The following is a 22,672-nucleotide window of genomic DNA, read 5'->3' as shown; positions in this document are numbered from 1 at the left end:
AGAAATTATAAATATTAAAATAATTAAACAAAGAAACGGAAGCAATTAAAATTCAGCCCGACTTGAGAGGTCTCTCGAGCTCCCATGGGTCTGGCACGATTAAGCACGTTCTACTGAACGTGTTGGAAAAATATTGTCGACGTTAACGGGGCTCGATAAAAGTTCAAATTTGAATAATTCAGCAGTTAATATCGTAAATTCATTGTGCGGAGGTAACTTTTCAACGTTGAGAATTCTATCAAAGATCGTTGCTTGGTCCACGGAAGTCGAGCTCGTGATAAACGACGTTATGCAACGAAGCTGCAAAGCTAACCGAAAGTCTACGCGTTCTTGTCGTCGCGAGTTATCAATCAATCCCCGTAGCATCGACGACCCCCACGGACGCGAACAATAGGATCGAAAGGGTAAAAAATTTTCGGGGGCGCGAAGGGAAATATTCGAGCCGGAAGTTCGTTCGACGAGATAATAAGATGGTTCCGCCCACGCGACGACCATCGGGCGATTTTCGCGCGAAACGATCCCATTAATTCCCGTTTAACCCGGGTCCGTGGAATCCGGGGTTGAAACCGCGCCTCGCCCACCCGACTCCGCAGCTCTCGTTGTCTAATTGTTTAACGAGCCGCGATTATGCCGACGGATACGGACGAACAAACGGCGCAAGGTGCGTTTAATTGCCTCCTCTTCGTTATTGGGATTATTTCGTCGAGTTCCGGTCGGACTGGTCGACCGACTTGACGCCGCGCACTCGAAACGATATTTCCATCGGCAGGGAAACGTTTGTGGATGCTCGAGAGGGGGGCACGCGCGGGGGGTGGCGAGAGGATCGAGGGTGGCTCGGCTTTTCGAGGAGGGTTACGGCGGAACGGACGCATCGCTTCGAGAGATTTTCTTTGAAAGCAGAAACGAGGGGAAAAAGAGACCAGGGAAACTCGTAATTGATTCGTCGAGGCTTCCAGGTTCCGTCGATGACTCTCATCTCCCGAGTTGCTTTTGGCAATGGTCGATCGGTCGAAACCACCTGACGTTCTTTTGCGCGTTATCTGCCCCCAGCGAGTCGTTCTTCCTATCGTTCGTTACGCAGCTAGCCCGTCCACGACGTTTTACAATCGCGGGGGCTATCATTGTTTCGCAGTCTCGTCGGTTACGCGGCATTTAGGGGAACGATCGTACAGATAACGGGTATCCTTACTCACCGTGTTCTCGCCGTAGCCCGGGAGAAGAGACACGTCCTTCACCTGAACCGTCACTCGATAAGGCGACTTTGGCAGCAGAGTGGTTTTCGCGGAGATCCCTGTAACAGGACGGGGACGAATAGTTTTAACCGCAGAGATTCACAGGAGACAAAACGTTTTATCATTCTGTCGGCTGCTATTGTCGCGCACATGTGACTCCGCCAACTAATGGCTATCGACCGCTCTCACGTATGCGTGATTCTTTGTTCAAGCTCTTATCTCGCGTGCCCATCGCGGTGTCCAATTTTACGTTTCCGCGTAATGATACCCCCAACGTTCTCGCGTGTCTAATTTTCGCTCGAGAAATTTAGCAAGTCTTTGGCTGGTCGACGTTAAGCAAATAAAAGCGACTTACTCGTAAAAATGGCCGTGTATGGGACTCCGATGTCGATCGGCAGAGTATTGTAGGTGACGTTCAGGGCGTCGTGCGAGTCCCCGATTATGCGTACCACGTAACGATTACTGCTCACCGTGTCCGCGTCCTGCAGGATCAACATGTTGTCGTCCACCAGCTTGTCGCCCTGTCGAACGAAACCTCTCACCAACACTGACTCGCCCACGTGTAACTCTTGACCGCGTTTAAAACAATTTCTACGAACTTCCCAACAATAGCCTACGATCGAATATCGCGGAAAGGGCAACGGTGCTCGACGAATTAAGGGGTTACGCTAGATCGGCGAGGTAGAATATTCATGGATCGTTAAAAATCAATTGCGGTGGAAATGCTAGAAGCTCTAGCTATCCTAGTCGTAAGAAAAATCGCGGGAATTATCTTCGAAACAAGCACCGGGATCTGAATTTGATTCACGAGCAGGAGTGCCTTACAGTTCTCGTTGGAACATTTATGCAAATATGTAGTCCATATTGCTCGGTTCGCGTCAGCGGCAGAAATGCAATTATTCCTAACTGCTAGTTCAAGGAATACGCTAAGTTCGCCGATCGATTCGTCTGCGAGCTTTCCTTCCCCGTCGAGAACCTTTATGATCCTCTTTTATTCGTCCAAGTTTCGAAGCGTTTTTGCACGTGTCCGATCAAGGTCCGTCGAGAGGACCGAATTACGTATTGCCTGGTAAATGCCCCATCTGCCGAAGGCCGCGTTAATACTAATCGTGGGCGCTTAGGATTAGGGTGGAACGTAATCCGTTAACACTCGGACGACTAGCGTCAATATGCTCCTACGTCGACTTATGTTTCTACTGGAACCTCCAGCGAGCGAAGATGGTTAGAAACTGATATTATAGTTAATATCGTGCAACGATCGTCCTCTTTAAATTTTTAAGAGGACCAGAATGTATAGCCGACGGTTGTAAATACTAATAAAGCTTGCAAATATAATTAACAAGTAGGTAGATCTCCAAGCGAGGCTGTACGAGGAATTTTCTCGGCCGTGGCTCGGCCAGGTCGATAGGATGAAAGAAATTTAATCCTCCGGCGAGTTTCACCTTGTTTATTGTATATTGATAACCGTTTCAGCTTCTAGAACTCTTTCAGGCGAGACAAAACTTGCTTCCTAGAACGTTGTAGTTTAATTTCCACGGATTAAATTTCCCTCCTCGGCCAGTTATCGGGAACCATTCCCAAGAAAATTGCTCCCGCCAGCCAAACGAGCCTGGACATCTCTCCACTTAGGAGTTATTTAATTATTCTTGTAATCTTTATTAGTATTTGCGAAGACGGTGTCTCGGCAGGTTGCATTTAATGGCGAACTTGAGTTCCATCGACCGCGGTGAGCCGCGTAGAAGATCAATTAAAACATATTCGTGACAGTTAATTCAGGGGGTTTGTCGCGCAAGCTGAAAAGCAATTTTCTCTGCGTAAGCTTCGCTTTTCGGCCGAGTTCGTCCCGTAATAGCTCTATCGGGTCGAGACCCTCGGATCGAGGTCGCCAATTTATAATTATCAGCCTTCTTTTGTCTCTTCGGTGTTGTTAAATATCCCCGACGGACTCTAGCCGTTTGGTTGCAAGACGGAAAAGAGCATTCCTAGAGCGGGTGGAAGTGCATTCTTTCGCGGGATCGATAAATACATTTCTTCCTTTAGTACTTTGGCTACTTTTATCAAACCTCCGACGTTACGACCTGTAAAATATCCCGGGTATCATCCAACGATTCCCCTTCGTTCTTTATGGGAGGTAAAACGATCTTGCAATAGTTTGCCTGTTGATCTCCAGACACTCTCGCGTTTCCAGAACTTTGAAAACTTCGATACTGTGCCCTCTGGGACGTTGTCCAACGTGTATTTCATAGCCATAGCAGTGATTTTTTTACTGACAATTCGAATTGGTGCACGCATAAGGCAGCGAATCGATGTTCCAGCTCGAAATCGGTCGCAAAAACCATATCGTGCGTGGGGGTTGCAACTGTACCGGTTTCGGGAGCCGCGATTCGAATGGCCCGGGGGCATCGAGAGCGCGTTAGCGAGTTACCGGGCGTCCTTTTATCAACGGCGAGGAAAGGGCGAACGCGCGAAACCTGCGAGCGACGAGACACGAGTGAAAAGCTGCGTAGGGAAGGGACCGGTTGTACAGACAGACAGACAGACGACCGAAGGAAAAAGAGATCCGAGGCTTAATCAAGATCAGACCCCGGAGGCTTTTTCTTCCTTCTCGCGCCCGGATCCTTTCACCCGTTCTTCGGAGATTCTTTCGCCGTTTCCGCGTCTTTTCACGTCCGCTATTCAAAACAATGCCGGAAACGATCGCGAGGACAATGCCCCTCCGCTGATTAAGTCCGATCTCGTCTATCCGTTGCGAGCGGATCGATCCGTACGATTCTATTCGCGAACGCGTACGCGATCATCTTCTACTCACCGCGGTGAAGTCGCGTAGATTAATGGCGATCGAATCGTTTCCCTGGGCCATCGGCGCGTTGTCGTCCTGATCCAGAATCTCCACGTCCAGGACCTTTATCGGGGCGTACTGCTTACCCGTGGTCTCCTCCCACACGATGCACTGAACCTGAACGCTGACGCGAGGTCCTGGTCCTCCCGGAGGACCCAACACGTCCCTGTCCAGGGAAGCGTTCGCGAACAGCGTGTCGTTCGTCGCGTGGAAATACTCAGTGCCTAGAAATTCATTCCTTCATTCACGTATTTTATAGGCAAAGTTGATGTTATCATCGAACAATGGGCCGGTCGTTTCCACGGTTGGCCTAATTTCTACGAAAATTTCGCGGAAATTTTCGAGCGATATGTTCGCGCGCTCGGACAAGCGAGGTCGTCAATTAATCATGCGTTGCAGAGATCCGCGGATAGGATAACATGCGCGCGGCCCGTTCTGCGGCGTCGGAATTATTAATTTTCACTCCGGCGAGCCGAGCTTCGCCGTCGCGTCGGGAAGAAAAGCGTCGGGACTCGGATATTCGGAATTTCTTCCCAATTAACGCTTACCGTTTAGCAGCTTGTACCCGGTCACGTAAAACTTGGGGCAAATGTCCGCGTAAGCCGCGGGCCCGAAGCTACCGATCATCGTGATCGGTTGGTTCTCGTAGATCTTGTATCTCGACGAGTTCCAGAAGCACATATCCTGAAACCAGTGAAACAAATCGTTTCGATCTTCTTCGAAAATGTGGTGTAGTATAAAAGGACACTGTTTATACAAATTATAGAACTTCAGCGGCTTATTTGAGTTTGGCCAGTTGCGAGGGATGATTCTCCATCGACCCTCGGTTGAAGAAAACGGGTGGTCTTTATTTTTTATCTTTACTCTCGCGAGTAGCGCGCAAGAGTTTCAGAGAAAAACCACTAGCGTTAGAGTTTTATGTGTTCTCATTTTTTTTATGTTTTTCTCGGAAGATCATCCACCACAGAGCACACCGTATAAACCATATTGTCTCTAAAGAAGCTCGAAACGATTTTAACGCGAACGTCACTGCTGAAAGTTAAGAATTTCTATCAACGATCGTAATTCGCGCAATTACCTGAACGTACTCCGTGCAATTAATTTGCTTTCCCTCGACGCGAATCGACTGAACTTCGATCTTCAGGACAGCCTCGTTGCTGGCCTCGTCCTCCTTCGCCAGGATCACGATCGTGCCGTTTCCGGGGCCGCCTACGCAACCAGCGAAGTACGATAACGGTCCGTTCTAGGGTACAGAACCGACGAAAGCTTACCTTCCTTCAGGGGACCGTGCAACAACAGAGTTCTCGTTTTCGGATCTATCGATACGATCCCCTCGCGTGGCACGGTGACGCGATAGATCGCGTTTTCCGATTCCATCGAGTCGTTTCGAAGCGTCCTCAGCTCGAGCAGTTTCACGTTGGATGATTTCTCATGGTTCCGCGCCAAGTATGGCAGCCTCAGGGTCAGATCCGACTGTGGGAAGTACAATTCTGCAACAAGCATACGTGCATCTGGTTAAAGCCTATCTTCGACGCGTGTTGCTCTGCAATTTCCATGGAAATGTATCTCGCGAAACAACGCTCCTAAAACAACGTTTCTCAACCCTGCTAATTTATGCTTAGATCAGAGCTTCCCACGTTTAAAGCTTTATACCTAATATTTTTACAAATTAAGTGGCTTGTATTTCTCGTACCTAATATTTTACTTGGATCGAGCAGAAGTAGTTATAGGGGAATCGCAAACAGACGTTTAATTTTATGCTGATGCAAAAATCCCAGGAAGCAAGAACCTCCCAGCTAACAACGAATATAATGCGGCTCCACGAATTTAATCGCGGTGATGTAGCACGTAGGACGGTCACGAAAATGTCGGATAAAAGTTTTCGTAGGACGCTGCCGCGCGACATCGATTAAAGCGAGCGGAACTTTTCGCGAAATAGATAACCGGGTGCCTCCACAGACGCCTTTTTCGGGAAGATAAGGAGGACCGTTTGTTACGCCGGTCACGTTTTTCATTCGAACGAATCGCACTTTACGGTTCTCGATGTCAGGTGCATACAGTATACGAGCCTCGTAACGACGATATAAACGAGAACAGTTTTTTCCCTAGAATGATTGCGCATTTTCTGGTACTCCAGTAATGGATGAGCTGGATACCAGTTTCGATTTTTGATTTATTCAAAATGAAAACGTCCTCCAGTTTAAAATAAAAGATTCGGTCGATCCGCAGGAATAAACCGTTTACGTCGTCTCGCCTCGGTCTAAAGTGTAAAGTTCAACGTCGCGGGTTCACGCACGGTCAGGTTCGTGGAAACGACCCTGTGTCAAGGTGAACGTTTAATCGATACTCAGAAGGCGGTTGACGATTTATGCAGAGATCGCGAGAACGGTTTTACACGCGGCTGTTTCACGAACTCGGTTCGTCCATTTACAGAGCGGATTATACGCCCGACGAGATTTGGACCGCTGTCGAGGGTTTCGATCAGCTACAACACCGATGCGTCGACGGAAAAATGCTTTCAGGGAAATGTTAACTCGCGATCGATCCAAAACGCGCGATCGCGTGCAGCCGTTCCGTATTTCGATCTTGCCCGCGACATTTTGCTCGCGTGCAGAGGGTAGTTTTCGCCGGTTAGCTTAAACATCTCTACGCGCGGCGTATTAAAGGGGTGCTTCGAGCTTGGGGCGCTAAAAAGACGCGTCTTATTCCCTCGAACGGCTTTACATATTTTCTAGATTTTTTAAATATTTTAGAAAAATTGGTACGTATCCTCAAAGTCATCTGTCATCGCGCACATTCCGACCAACTTAGTTTCAACCCCCAAAGCGGATGGCGCGTAACTTGCTAATAAGAATAGCATGATCGATGGCGCCAACAGTTTTATGGAAGACAGAGCACACTATGGCGGTTCTTAACCATCGAGCTTTTTAAACACAGCTTGAAACAGACCTTGACACGTGACGACAGACTATAAATACTACTCTTTTGAAAAGAGAAGTTTCGTTTACCGGTCGACACCGTTTTGTTCTCGCGTCTCGAACGTTTGAAATCGAACGTGGAGGGATACGTTGTCCCAGACGAGGCGCGCCCGAAGACATCGATATTTTCGCCCGCGTGCGGTTATTGCGAGTCGCGGGGTAGGGAACAGAGACCCCGAAAGGGAGAGGAAGATAAGGGTGCTCCGGTCGTCGAGAGCCATCCCAGATGATTCGACTGCATTTAAGCGAGTTTACGAGCGAACGGGCGTATTTGGTGAAAAGGGCTTCCCGGGAACGAAGATATTTCGGGTGGATTTTTTCGAGGGATAGGGCGAGGTTGGCGAGCAACGGAGACCGTCGTCGTCGGCGGGGGTGAAAAGCGTGCAGCGGCGGGACGTCGGTCACGCGAAAGTCGAGTTAAATCGAAAGTATCTCTCGACGCGTTGCGTACCCCATACACGGGCTCTCCAGGCACGTTAATACGATCTCGGTTATGGGTTGCCGTGTACGCGAACGGAGTTCTTCGCGTGCTAAGCGCCCCGCGTTATTTGCATATTTACGAGCAGACTCGGGGCTGGAAAGATCGCGAGATTCGACTAGCGAGGCTCGAGTACCGTGCCGTTTCTATTATTAGTCGACGATGCTTAGAAACGAACTCTAGCGAGAGTCCCTTTTTCCCCGGTGCTCCCTCGAACCGTTATTATCGACGAGCCGTTAACGTTAGAGATCCAGAAGAGACGTTTCCAGCCCCTATAAACGGGGCTAAAGACAACAACGGACTATTAATTTCGCGATATCGAACGCATTCGGCCCCGAAGACCAACCAGACTCACGACGCGCGCGCGAACCACCCTAAACGCTTTCCGTGATCCCGCTTTATCGTCCCTGTCGGCCGTTAAACGTCAAGAATCGACGACGAACCTGGAAAATTATAACCCACACCTTCCCTGGATTTATTAATCCAGCCATTACGCGGTACGCGACTTCCACCGGTAAACTGGATCGGAGATCCAGCCCTTCGATCGTGGCAAACTATAAATCGTAAACGAAAGATCGCACTATCGATTATCGTTGCGATACAATTTTCATTATAAGTTTGAAATATCTGTAACAAAAAATTGCAGTGAAAAAAAGATAAATCGATTCGTTACATCGTGTCGTCTGCTTTTTGTAACGCGTCTGCGATATTTATTGTCTTTCGTTCGATTTAATTATACGATTCCTGGAGCGGGCTTCCAGCTAATTAAACTTCGTAGAATTTCAAGTTTAATATTTAACTAACACCGTGGACGGGTGTCGATCACAAGGAACAGCCGATTAAAAATGTATTATCCAATACTCCGTTTTTACCAGCTATTATCGTTGAATATTTTGGTATCGAGTTTGACCATCGTGCTGACACGTGGTATCAATCTAATCATTTAGGATAAGAGCGGGACGACGGGCAGGAAAACAGGGAACAGCGCTTTAGGTGCGCAGGCACGAGATCGTTGCACCTGGAAACCCTATTCGTACATCGAGTTACAATTCCCGAAAACAGAGACCGTGAATACGATATGCGCAGCCATACAACTCTCGAGGCGCAGCCCTCTCCAAGGACCTTCCGCGTTTAGGGTCGGGAACGGGGCTAGACCAACGCAGACGACGGGAGCAACCCTAACTCGGACGCGCGGACAGTGTTTCCCGGTGGATCCTTGCCGCTCGTCGTGTAAATTGATTCGCCATCGAGGCCCGACACAACGCCACGGTATAATTTACTCCCTCGAGTTCCTCCTTTTCTCGCCTTCGAGCAATTCGCGTTCCCGCACTCCGAGGGTCGGCAACCTCCTCGAAAACATTTCAATAAATTTCGAATCTGGCCCACCGTTACGAAATTCATTTTTTAAAATGTCTTGTTCCACGAATAAACGAGTCTCGGCTAATTTCCTAGTATCGTCCCCTTTGTGGAAGCCCTCAAACCCCTCGACGATCTATAAAGATTAGTATTTTGCCAACGACTGTCGACAAAGCGCAATTTAAACCCAGACTTCCTTCTCGGAACGCTCTCCACCGAAGCTGGGTTTACCATAAGCAGGATTTTGAATTTTCATAATAGCTACCTTCAGACGAAAACCCTCGCGCAATTATTGAATCAGGGCATCGAGAGGGATTTCCCGTGAATGAGTGGATAGGAATTTTAGGAGATCGATCTCTAGAACCGCTTTTCTACCAAACAAAACGACGATTTTGTCTCTCTCTCTTTATTTCATTTTTCCCGGGTAACCGAACAAAGTGTGTGACCAGAGTCCAAGAAACATTGTACTTGTTTGGTCGAACCACACGTGTACAAATTGTATCCCGTGTTTCTTGACGATTAATAACACTTGCGGGTCGGAGGAAGCTCGAGGATAGATCATCGGGCAGGCATGGACACCTGCGCGCATGTGGCATCGATAAATAACGGCGTGCGTTCGCTGTCGTTCCTTAAATTATCTTCCAGTTTCCTCCTTTCCCCATTTCTTACCTTTTCCTCCCTTTTCCTCGATGACCGACGCGCGTTTTACGGCCGCGCCGAATTCGGAAATAGCTTCACTATATTTAGGTTACTTCGACACCCCGGCGAAAGATCCGACCAACTGTTAAGCGCCGTAACAACGAACTTACGACCTTCTTAAAATCTTCGGTGATTTTTATTGCCTCGACGAGCTCGCCTAAAACTGTCCGTCAACGCTCGCGTGGCTACCTTAACATCCCTGGCAAACTCCTGCTATTTGTCAGCGTGGTTTCTGTTTCTGAAACGCTCAGGGTTCGCGTACGATCTCATTGCCCATGCAAATCTACCGAGACGGGATATCGAACGCTTCTTTAATTCACCCTTATATGCTCTATTATTGGCGTTTGGATGAGTTTGCCTCGAGACCGCAGAACAAACATATCGGGGCAGTTTTACTGGCAATAAGGTGTCAGGCGCTTAATCAAAGTCGCGGTAAACATGGCCTACTTTTTAAGAAGCTGATCCCCGGAGGCTTCGTCGATCGATCGAATCTTGCGAAACGAAAGTCTCTTTAAACAGTACATTAAAAAAAAATAACAAATTCTCACCCCTCGTCTCGTTACCGAATAAGCCGTCACGAAATCTAATACGTAAAAATCCACCCATTTTCCCGCTCTCCCTCGAATCCAATTTCCATTATCGCGCTCCGCGATGAGTCTTGAATTTTTTATTCCAAGAACTTGGCTCCCTTTACGTCGCATCATTTTTCGTCTATCGGATACGAAAACGTTGAATTTCGCCGTCGTTTCACCACGTTTATTCCATAGAAGCAAACTGTCTGACAAGCATTGATCTTCTCCTACGATTTGCTCCGTTCGTGCATGATTCTTTGTACGAGTCATTCCACTGTCCGACCGCGTACAATTTTTTTTCTTACCGTAAGACGAAGGTCCTTTAGTACGATCGAATTACGGACAACTTAACGTCGAAGAAACATTTGCGCAGTTGTGTTCTCATTAACGAGGCTCGTATGGCGGTGGTTCGATCGGTGGTTATATCCCGCGCGACGAATACGTAGCTAAGCGATGTTGACAAGGGTCAACCGCATGTCGTTCGACGCACTGTTTGCTCGGTATACATAGATCCCGCGTTATAATGTTGCGGATGCAACGTGCAAACGATACACTGGACGGACAAACCGAGACGGTTCATTTTCCTTTTTACGGCCATTCGTTCCCTCGCCGATCGACCACGGTGTATTATAATTTCACGTCCAAGAAACTCGCAGCAATTTTAAAACATTCAATTTTTATTTAAAGTGAACTTTAAAGTGATCATTGACCAGGAAATAAAATAACTTGGTTCAATAATTCAGATCATTCTGTTTCGATAATTTCGAAGACAGTCGCAAACGTTTGGTCTAGATCGTCAAAGGGAAATAATAAATGACTCATTACGCCCCCCCCAGCGAATGTTATTGATCGTAATGCGGTCCATATTCCTAGTAATATCGCGTGTATCGATGCGAGCTTTGGCACAGTTGATCGATGATCCCTAATCCGCGGTGACGGATTTGCGTTCTTCCGAGTTCCCAGTGACGCTGCTCGACCATTCGGCCGACATACGAGGCATTTCCGAGCACGGTCCGCAGAAACTCATCGGTCTTTGTTCAGGTCGAAACTATTGTCGCGTTGCAATATCTCCTGCGCCACGTCGAGTGTCTTTAAAGCGACTTTTCGAAACAAAGAATACCGTGGTCTCCGTCGAGAGGCAAAACGAGGCTCGTGGCTCGTCGGATCTGCATTTAATTAACGCCAGCTTTAAGAGGCTCGGCATTAGCATACGCGTAATACGTCCAACCGGCGAGGAACCACCGCGAACTTACTTTCGACGAGCCAGTCGTTCCCGTCTTTTCCACCAGCCACTCCGTTTAGACTTTTAAATTAGGCATTCGTACGTTAATAGTTCTATTGAAGGCGTCGCTTTCGTCGAACCAAAAACGAACGCGTGCCAGGACTCGCGCGAAACACGGGAAACATGTCCAACGTCCACCTCTTGGAACGTTTCAACAAACGCTAAAGTTAGTTAAATTCTTTAGTCGCGTTAACAGCGATTAAACGATAGGAAAGTTTAATTCGCGAGGATCGAGAGATCGTTTGCAAACTGTTGCGAAGCAGGAATCAACGAATCGATCGTACGGCTCTCCGGGGACAATGGATAACTCGTTGAAAAGAAGGTTTGACAAAGCGGGTCGTTCGTAGTTTTTAGTATTTGGGTTATGGGGTGTGGCAAACCGAGAACCCCCGTGGGATCGTCGTTATTGGTGTCGGTTCACCTACATACGTCTAATGCTATTCCTAGGAAACCTTAGATTAAATTACATCGTTACAATCTATTATGCGGGAAAACGTAAGAGCCACGTAACGTTATAGTTCGCATTGGATGTCGCAAATTTATCGCGATTCCACCCCTAACCATCGTCGCCTTTTATTACCCTCATTTGTCGTACCCGGTACGATATTCACGCGACCGATCCAAGACTGTCTTGCAACGATAATAGTAATCGAACGACATTGAACGTCGTCGTAACAAGCCATTTATTTCACAACGTTTACAGCCTTGAAAACTATCAAAATTGGATGATCTACGTTGTAACTGGAAAACCAACATGGCGGTATCGCGTACAGCGATCGTGTTTGACCCTTTACCATTTCGTTCGCGATCTAATCTCTTTCAATTTGTTTAAAACATTTTTCTTCGCGCGTATACTCGTAGTCTGTAAAGTTCAAGGGAAGGTATCGTAAAACATACAATTTTACAATTTCTATCCAAAAAATGGAGAACAAGTTTGCCGGTAAAATAAAACTTGAGATGTAAAATGAAGGGCGTTCGGTCAACAGCGCGCGGGGAAGCTGATTGATGCTTATTTGAATTGTAGATCACCCACGACAGCGAATCCATACGATACACTTTGATTCAATTTTGGTATTTGTTCATTTTCTGGTCGCTCTGATTCGAACGTTGCAAACCCAAATTATTTTATTCCCATCCCCTGGTACGAATAGCTTAATTAACCGTTGTTTAAGATCGCGTACATTTTCGTATGGTGGGCGTAACGGAGGGTGGAACGAGTGCGCACACCGAAATATCTTTGCGAACGAGGCAAGAATCGTCGGCATTGTATCGCGAGTAAATAAACAACGGGGCCCCGGGAACGATCGACGGCCGATCGGCGCGCAGGTATCGCAGGAAAAGATTAAAATAGCGCCACGACAGTGGAGAACAAAAGCTAGGGGGGAAAAATGTGCCGTCGGGATTACGCTCATTGTCGGGAGAGCGTCGTTCTCGGAGGCAACGAATCGACGAACTGGCTTACAGCGTACGTTGGCGTATGTGTACGTATGTATACCTATCGGGCGAAACGTGAACGGCAAACACGAGGATACGGTCGATACGATTTGCCCACGATGCTCGGGGAAAACGTTTACGATCTACCGAAATGTCCTTTCTCTCGAGGCGAGCGCAAGACGCAACCCTTAACAGAGTTTCAACCCTTCGTAAATTTGCCTGGAGAGTAGCTTTATTTGCCACGTACTCCATAATATAATATGAAATTTGCTGATTTCCATGGATCATTTTCACGCTCATAATTATAGTTCGAATGTCCACAACACCGCAGCACAGATTTACACGGTTTGTTTCCTACCACGTCCGCGTATCGCCATAATTACGATCCCATACAGTCGCACCTCGGGTTATTGACTCTCGAGCAACGTCGTAGGCTCGCCTACTCTTTGTACGTAAACTAATTAATCGACCGATTACCTGTCCCGATATTCCGCGGGAAATGGATTTTACCCTGGCAGTCGTTGGTAATTTTAGGAACTTTACGGTGAACGCAATCGTTTCGATTCATTAACGTATTGCGCTATCAACGAGTTGAGACGTTTGTACCGAGCAAATAAATCAAATTAAATTAAAGCGCCGTCGATAGAAGCGCAAGAGCTTTCCAAGAACGTCGAATCGATTTTGCCAGCACTGAATTGGTTTTCGTTTCGAGAGACGTTTAGTTTGGACGCGGTCAAGAACGAACGGAAACAGGTACGAAATAGCGATACAGGATATCCGCGGAGAAATCGAAATAGAAAACGTGACTAGAACGGACTGTATTCATTTATACGATTTATAAAACGTTGCTCGAGCATCCGGGATGGAATTTCAGTTTCCAAGATTCGTCATTCTCGAATAACTGGTGTAATTGTCAAATAGCTATTTTAAATTGGCGACAGAGATGTGTATCGTACCTTTTATACAGAGATTTTTTTTAACTACGGTTGATCTTTTCTTATTGAATGACCCTCGTGCTTATCATTGCCGAAACTGCTCGAAATAACCACATTCGACCTAAATACGAGTATGCAGACGTCCTGCGGCAGAGCTTCTCAATCTTCTTACCGTTTCAGGTATTTTGTCAATGCGTTAGTAACTTCTTTTAATAATTCGTTCGACTAATTATTGCCAACACGTTCCCATTGGATATTGTTTATGATTTGACAGAAGAATATAGACGACTGGTCGATGATAGAATTGGCTCGTGTCAAAGTTTCTTAACCTTTCGAACATACGTATATTTAGCATATATGGACCCGAAAAATAAAAGTCCTGTGGCTTTGGTTCCAAGGAAAGACCAGGTAATAGGTCCTGCAGGACCTATCGGTCTGTAAGAAATCGTTCGTGCAAGAATTATTGGGCTATTCCGTCGAAATAGGACGATGCACCATCGTGCACACCTAATGGACCATCTTTTTCCAATAATTCGTCCAACATACAGGGCGTTCGGCCACTTCTGGGAAAAATTTTAATGGCAAATTCCAGAGATCGAAATAAGTACCTAATTCGTTGATTGACGCTTCGTTAAAAAGTTATGTATACCTATATTCAGAGACTCGAAAGATGCCTAATTCTTTTCTCTGTCACGCGTAGAAGAACAGTCGGCTCGTTATACGACCATTGAATGGTTTCTAGAGAAGAATATGCTCATAGTTCTCTCCCCGAGGGTGGTAATCCTTAGGGGATGCTTGAAAGATACTATTAGTCCCTTTGGCTGAAGGAGATCGGATGATTTATAGAGGACACATTTTAGACACATATGCTGTACGTCCCCCGATGTAACTTTCTGCTTATTATAGAACGGGGAGCAAATTGTGGATTCTTATACTTTGGAAACGAAGCTAACGTTTTCTATCGATGCTTCAAGACGTTCGCAGGTAACGCAAGGATCGATTCCCTTCGGTCAGGCTAGTTGAACCGCGTGCGTCCGCAGCCGCGCATAATGCACGAACTCTCCTCGTTCTCTCTCTTTCTCTCTCGCCCCTCTCTCCTGATTACGAATCGGTAGTTGCAGTAAGGGCGAGGGTTGCTTTTAAGACCCGTCTTGATTAACGATTTCGGGGCTGCACGCAATGTTTGACGTTCGTATTTCACCGCTCGCGGACCTTACGGGCTACCTCTTGCCTCGACCAAGAGGCTATTTTACAAACTTGAAATCGGTTTCTATCTTATCGTTTCGATAGCAACGAGATTCGGCGACGAGCAGGATAACGATGACCGGAATATTCCCCCGAATACGGAGGTCGTTTGTTAGAAAAAACACCTCCGGTAATCGAGCAAAATTCAAACAAACGAGGTAACGATGGAAATGAGAATGCCCGTGAAAAAGTTAACGAAAGTTCTCGTTACGGTTGGCTTCCGCGAAACTACGAAAGGTATCGTTGTAATTTGATATTTTAGCACACAACACTCGTTAATAGAAATTTCTCGCGGCAAGAATTTTCATTACGGTTTTAACGAAGTTCCAAAACGCGTTTACGTTACACGATTATTTAGCTCGAACGAACGGACGCAACACTGTTTATAAATTCATTAATTTACAAAGAAAACCCAGGCAATGGTTTCCCCAAATGGCGATCAAAGATCAACGATCGGGGGTGTATCCATCGATGAAATTCGTAATTAGAGTTGGTAAATGGACGCGATTGGATGGCATTTGAGTTGGCGGAGGGCCGCGAAAGCGAGATCCGCTGTCTGGAGATGGGACTTGGTAATTATTCGGCGCGAACGAATGCGGGCGCGAACGGATGTTAATCGTAGGCAAGCAACGGGTCCCGTGATCGACGTTAGTTCCTGTCCCTCGTTGGTTTTATCGACCGTGTGTACGGTGAACTCGTGATTCGAGCGTGTCGTGCCCGCCGCTATCCAGCGTCGGTGTATTGTGTAACGCGAACGTAGTCGATCGACTTTTTTTTTTATTCTCCACCCCGGCCGAGAATTTGCACGCGAATGGAGAACCGTTCTTGCAAACGACCGATAAAGGTGTCGCGTTCGCGTTGCTCGGAACTCAACCCGATCGAATCCTCGCTTTCGTCGCATTCTCTCCCTCGACAAAGAGAACCATTGTACCCCGAACAGCAAACGGGGGCCCGCCGCATGCGACGCGTCCGCAAACACCACGGGTTTCGCGCCACAATCGACACGTTTTTACTCTTTTCAATTTTATCGCCCTTTACCCGCTCTCCGAGCGACAGATGCGACCACGAAATTATAAGATTCCCCGTAGAATTACCGCGATAAGGGCTCAACGCTGTATTTCTATCGCGCGACATTGCAAAAGTAAACAAACTTCCAGTTGAGAAACGAAAACGAAATTCCATCCAGCGAAGGACGAGAGCCTTTCCGCGATCGATCGGTGAAATGGATCCTTGGACTAGTCAGGCATAGTCAACGCGATCCGTTACGCTCGCGTGTTTTCCTGCTATTAAATTGTCGGTTTGCATGTTTTTTTTTTCATGTTTCCACGAGATACCAACGCGTACGCACGCACTTAAAAAATTTCGTAATTAATCCAGCTCGAACTACGGTGCGTTAATGAATTCACCGCCGACCGGTGTTTATTCCCCGAAGCTGTAATTATGTTCGCGATACTGTTGACCGGTGGACATTTGGGTCGCGCGGGACGGCGGCAAAATTCGAATCTGCTTCGAATTTTACGTTTTACGTTGATCGATCGATGGGTGCGATCACCTTACCTTTTCTTACGAGAACGATCGCTCGAAAAGGTACCGCGCGAACGTGTAAACTCGACCAAAGGGCAGTATCGATTTTAAGCCTTGCATTGGAATCACGCGAGACCGAGGTTGCACGCGACATCGCGATATCGCGTTTTCTGATTACGGTCAAGTGCGAATGTCATCGTCGTTTCAACCTTCGCGTGGGCCCGTTTGGTTCAAAATTTGACCGAGAAACGATTCCCGGAAGAAATGCCGAGCATCGATCACACCAGGAATTCGGATTTATGTATATTTTTTTCACTAAATATCATTTTTCTCCGTCACTGTCAAACTCGGAGGTTCTCGCGAAAGATCGACGATCCATAAATAAACGCGTGGTATTTTTTGGACAGATTCTTGAATCAACTGCGCTCCAAACACATTTCTTTCCGCCCCAATAAAGGTCCTTGGTCGTTAAAGGATTAAAAGGGCGTAACGATTCTACAAAACGGTTTAACTTATCGCGAAAACCATTAGCGTTCTCGTACGTAGAATTTATACAGCTGGATTTGCCACGAGCTGTACGATAAGTCTTAACGCGTACAGAGTTTCCTTGACATTACGGTTGGTGCATAGAGATTAATTAACTCTGGAATTCCAGGGAAAATCGTACAGCTGTTTAATATATCGGAAATAAATAATGGGATGGTTCGTTAAAGAAATTAGACCGATAGATTCGGTTAGGGATGTTTTCCATTTGCCGGGAAATTTATCGCGGGGATTTGTTCTGTATTTTGTTCTAAAAGGTTGCGATATATATCGTATCGTTTTTGTGCACCTCTCGATGGAATCGTAGCGGCTTGTGCGAAAATTTATGGATCGATCACGCCGAACGAGTTAATCTCGAAACGATGGACTAGATTTTGTGTCGTTTGGCGCGCGAAAAGCTCCGTGTCAGCTGTTTCTGATTGCATCGAAAACAAAGCACGTGCAAATTAAATAGTTTTCTGTTTACGTCGTCGAATTGGATCCAATCGATTTAAATGTTGCAATTCAGATTTAGGATCGTAATCATAATACCACGTACTTTATGCGATGGAAATCTTAAAAATTTATATTGCACTCTCTCCGAAATCACTTCCTCCGTAAAATATGTAGGAAACCATAAATAGAGGCCTACTCTAAATGAGGTAACTAGCATTTCGTGCAGTAGATTAAAGCGTATTATAAAGCGGGGGAGGGGGGCAATGATTTCTCTGATTCTTATCAATCCCTAGTGTGATCGCTAACCGATTCCAGGATCAAAGTATTCAATTGCATTCAATTTCAGATAATTTCGAAACGCGTAATCGCTGTACAGGATTAAAGAGATTAAAAGAGAGGATTACCCAAAATAGCAAGTATTAATTCGATCGAATCAATGAGGTATTAACGAAGTAATGGGATTGAGATCCCTAATGGATCCCAGGTCGTCTTAAGGGTTGTAAGATTATCAAGTTCGTACAGAAACTATTATTTGGGAAACTATTATGGGACAACCTTATAGTATGGCACTTAGCATACAGAAGCAACGTTACATATATAAAAGTCTCAACACCCTTAACAAAATTATTATTCGTCTACGTCGTACTAGCTGCAATTATAACGTTAGTTTCCGGGGGAGTTAATTTTCATTTCCGTGAATTTAAATTTCGTTTTCGGGGAGCGGATCGTTAATGTTCACCGTAGAAAAACAAAGAGCCTTCGTGGAAACACGAGGATTAGCTGTTGCAAATCCTAGGGCGCCAGTGTCTCTCAAATTTCATCTCTCCGCGCGCTCCTCCATCCACCAAGAAAAATTTTAACGATTCCTCTGGACCAGAACCAACTCCATATTTTTTTAAATACAATTTTAAACTTCCAGCCAACTCCACCAGTTAAATAAACTAATCGATTTACAACTACATTCGTTACAAACGACATTTGTTAGGTAAAAACAGTTCTAATTCGCACGTGGGTCGACGCGTCAATAACAAAACATTATGAAAAGCATACAATGTCTAATGTTTCTCTCGAGGATCCCTATAAACGCGTTCGAAGACCCCATTTCGAAACTCGCCGGGGCACGATTTCTGCGCTCCAATTTTCGACGGTACGCGAATTCGCGATCGCGGTTGACAATACTGGCTCGAGTTCATCGTGCACGCGAAGTTTAGCATACAATGCTAAGCCGCGTTAATTACCCACGGACTGGATGGCGTGACTTTGCGCAACGAAACCGCGGCGAACGTATCGGTACCGCGAGTCCCATCGTTTCGGGGTTCATCGAATCACGGTAGAAATAGCCGTTGTATCGAAAGTATCGACTCACCGGAAGCAGGTGCCCGTAAAGGTAGCAACGACAATAGCAGAAGAAGCATCATCTTCGATGTCGGCCGGTCTTCGGATTCACCAGGATCGCGATCGCGTCACTGTGTCCGCATCGTGGATCGCGCGGACCCGACTTCCCGGCGTTCTTTTTTCTCCTCTTTTCGTTATCGATCGTCGATCGTTCCACTAGCAGCGTTTAATCGCGCGGTGCACGTTTCCCGAGCATCCGCGAGCGACGATCGCCGCGCGCGTTAACTCGGAAAGGGGCTGTTTTCTTCCCGCGAAGTGGCGCGCATCTCGACCGACTCGGGGCAAATTGTACGAAAGCACAGCGAACAACAGGCTCGAACACCCCCTGTCTTATTACTCTTACGCGTCGATCGCGCGAATTCACGTTTAGCTTTTGATCTTTCGTGGTCCTCGAGTTCCAGTGTTTCGACTATTCGGCGAACGTGTTATCGTTCGACCCCGAAGGGCTGGTCGGTGTCGCGAGGCGCTGAAACGACGAGGGTTTCGCAGTCGCGAGTATCGCGTCTACGGTAAATCGGTATTTCATCCTGTGGCGATCGATCGGTCAGGAGCCTCGCAGGTGAGAAACGCTCGTATGGTGAACGGTGAAGAGGGGTCGGTGGACGCGTACCGACGTTACGGCGTTGCAGCCAACACTGAGGACGTCGGGACGCCCGCCGTTATCAGACAATTTTCAGCGCGTGCGCGTCCACACGCGTGCGCACCCCCGCACACGCGGCCCAAACGAAGGGATTCTCCCCGCGATCGGCTCGTTCGGGGAATAGGGGAATAAGGGAATAGGTGCGACCCTTAGAAACCTCCTCTGCCACGCGCCTCTCCTTCTAATTATTCCTTTACGCGGCTCCCTAACGCGATCAACGTTTTATCTTCGGACCATTCCATGCCGAATCGATCACCTTTCCAATTCCTCTCTACAGAAATTTCAGGACAGAACTCTTGCGAACGCAACACCTCAAAGTTTACGATTCTCATTAATTTTCACGAAAACCAACTTCCCACTTAGAAAAGTTTTGAGAACATCTGGGGCACGATCCGATTAATCCCGATGGAATCATTTTGGAGGGTATCGTTTCGCTGGAACCACGTTCCATCTGCGTTGGTGACTTTGTCTAGACTTGTGACGTGAACAGGTGGCGAACGGGTGGCGTCAACAGCCGAGACGACGTCCAGCACTGATTAAATCGAAATGACGGTTCTATCAACGACGAATCGATTGAAACATTTTAATATCAATATGTAAATCGCCTGGTAGTTCGTTATTCGAACGATTAATGCACCGTCAGGATTAATTTTTGCTCCTCGTGGAAGGACTCGAGCGTGAAGGGTTCGAAAAATCAATGTCTTCTTTCGAGAACGTGTTCGAAAAGGAAAAATCACTTGTTGAAACATTATTTCCGTCCCACGGTTATGTTTCAAAGTCGATTTACTTCGGTCCGGTAATCGAACGTCATCCTCGTTTTCGCGTCGAGCTCGAAAAGCGAAGCGTAGGCTCAGCCATGCGATATCCTTGATTTAAAACTTGCGTTGGTTCTTCCAACCTTGCGCGTTAAAACACGGGACACTTTCGTATCCCGTGATTTACGGAGCTGTTAGCGTGGAATACACTTAACGAAATGATCTCGTTTCTCGGTCTCCTCCGTGCGAATACGCCGCCTCCAAGATTGCTTCTCTGTCACCATGAATATTTCCGCGGCTTTCGAGGAGATGAATTTCTAGGCTCGGCGTACAAGCGTCTAGAGCAAGGTTGAACAAACTTTGATTCCGTGGGCCAGATATTTCCCACTGTCCATTATTTTATGGCCAGCGAACGATTAATCCGTTCGATCGAATAAACTAAATAAATTTTTAAACGAATTTCATCGGGAATTCTGTAGCACGGACTAATTACAATATTCATGACAACCTATTTCCGTCCAAAGACATTTTCGAAGATGAAAATTTCGACGTGAAAATTTCCTTAGAAATTACACCGCCCGGCGAGCATTTGCAATCGATTCTAGTTACAGTTTCGCCTCGCTCCTTGCATTATTCTACGTTAGGGATGTATGCAACGGTATTACACTCACCGTTGTTTATGTTTCAAGCGTTCTAATTAAAAACCCATTCGAGCGACCTGTTCGAACTTGACCTATTCCGAGAACAAAAATCGAACGGTGTTCCTCGAACCAAAAGAACATAAACGGTGGAACGATTCGCCTTCTCCTGTAATCGTGCGAAAATTCTATCTTCGAACGATCTCTAACATCGATCTGACGTGCGTCATTTTTCGTATCGCGGGACAGATCGAGGTTGCTTCCACCTCTGCACGGTGCCCGTGGATAATTACGCGAAATCGATGGATTAATCTAAAATAAATTATTTGACAAATTGAGTACGAGGTCAGTATTCCATGTATAGATCGGTATTTCGTCGTATCTTTCGTCCAGCGTCGCTTAATCCGTTTCGATGGCCCGGGAGCCGACTTTCGCCGAAGAAAATAGACATTCACCCTTGAAACGATAACAACGGGACACACGAGGGGTGCATTTCAATTCAATTGATCCGTCGCCTAGCGTCGGAAGGGTTCGTTGACCATCATTATCGTTACTACATAGTAACGTGCACGCGAATTTGCCGAATATGCCTTTCAAGAAATAATCGTTATCCCGTTAAAATCGTGACTTCCGGCGATCGGAACATCTCTACCGTTCGTTTTTCGCGAGACAAAATGGACCAAATTTCTGATAGCTTATTTTTGCACAGTCATGACGAGCTCTCTTCCCTGTTTGGTTCACGTAAATGATAACAATAAGATGAATCGATCGCTTAATATTCATAAAATCGCAACCTCTACGCCCAAAGTTTAATTATTATTTTTGTGCGTTATTTAACATCTTCATTTACCGATCGTGCATAAAATATCGTGGTACGTTGATTCTCGTTGATCGATTGGTCGTTCTCATCCGGGGGAAAATGCGTTAGACGTCGGATGACGCAGCGGCAGGAGTTGCGGAACGTAAAGCGTGATTCCTCTTAGGAGACGAAAAGGACGAATCCTAGTCTGACTCATCGTTTCCCAATCCACCAAGGACGAACGACTTTTGCCCGATATCGTAATAGCCTCGTTCCTCTTTCCGTCTCGTTAACGCTATATTAAGATAAACGTGCCAATAACCGACAAAAACAAATAATCTCCCAATACTCGATCAGTAAAGCAAGTATTAATTATTATTAAGCACGTGTATAAGATAGGAATATTCAGATTCATCCATTAGAAATTACATCGACGAATATTGTTTTTGAAACGTTTAAAAATTGATTTCCATTATCACAATTATACATATGTGTATCGAGTTGACGAACGTGGAAATTATACACGAGAGAATGACAAAACCGAAAATCTATAATCGATAACCAATCGATAGCCAATTAATATGATATCGCCATTCATCAATATGATTCTAAAGTCAAGGTATTTACATTGTCTTGTTCGTTCATTTATTTTATATTCGCGGTTTCTACCTGAGCTCGTAATTCAAACTTCGTGAGACATCGGGCCTTCCCCCACCACGCCACCGAATTCCCGAGCATTGCCGAGGGGCCGCCATTTTTACTCTGACGATGAACGTAGTAAGACGTATCGGCGTTTCGCGACCGAGGTGCGTAATTCTAACCTCCTGATCTTTCCATTATTACTATTCGCGTCTTAATTACGATCTCTTTAGTAATTATTACTTAATTATAAC

At 46.3% G+C, this 22,672-nt stretch overlaps 1 protein-coding gene across 2 annotated transcripts in view; it reads right to left on the bottom strand.

Annotated features, from left to right (window-relative positions):
- LOC122398547 (proto-oncogene tyrosine-protein kinase receptor Ret) overlaps window positions 1-19,550 on the bottom strand; it is a 28,024-nt gene extending 8,474 nt beyond the window's left edge. For both annotated transcript variants that reach the window (XM_043398532.1, XM_043398533.1), the window contains exons 1-7: window positions 18,919-19,550; window positions 5,343-5,561; window positions 5,150-5,280; window positions 4,620-4,755; window positions 4,042-4,295; window positions 1,588-1,753; window positions 1,194-1,291 (exon numbers count right to left, since the gene is read on the bottom strand). In XM_043398532.1, the coding sequence (XP_043254467.1) occupies window positions 1,194-1,291; window positions 1,588-1,753; window positions 4,042-4,295; window positions 4,620-4,755; window positions 5,150-5,280; window positions 5,343-5,561; window positions 18,919-18,970 (1,056 nt within the window). In that variant the 5' untranslated portion in view covers window positions 18,971-19,550. The remainder of the gene's footprint in view (window positions 1-1,193; window positions 1,292-1,587; window positions 1,754-4,041; window positions 4,296-4,619; window positions 4,756-5,149; window positions 5,281-5,342; window positions 5,562-18,918) is intronic.
- Between the last annotated feature and the right edge of the window lie 3,122 nt (window positions 19,551-22,672).

Source organism: Colletes gigas, unplaced genomic scaffold (assembly GCF_013123115.1).
Source record: "Colletes gigas isolate AHSC1104 unplaced genomic scaffold, ASM1312311v1 Colletes_gigas_Sc00011, whole genome shotgun sequence".
In the NCBI taxonomy this organism is placed as follows: domain Eukaryota; kingdom Metazoa; phylum Arthropoda; class Insecta; order Hymenoptera; family Colletidae; genus Colletes; species Colletes gigas.
The sequence above is the reverse complement of the archived record's forward strand: the minus strand, read 5'-3'. Positions and strand labels throughout refer to the sequence as shown.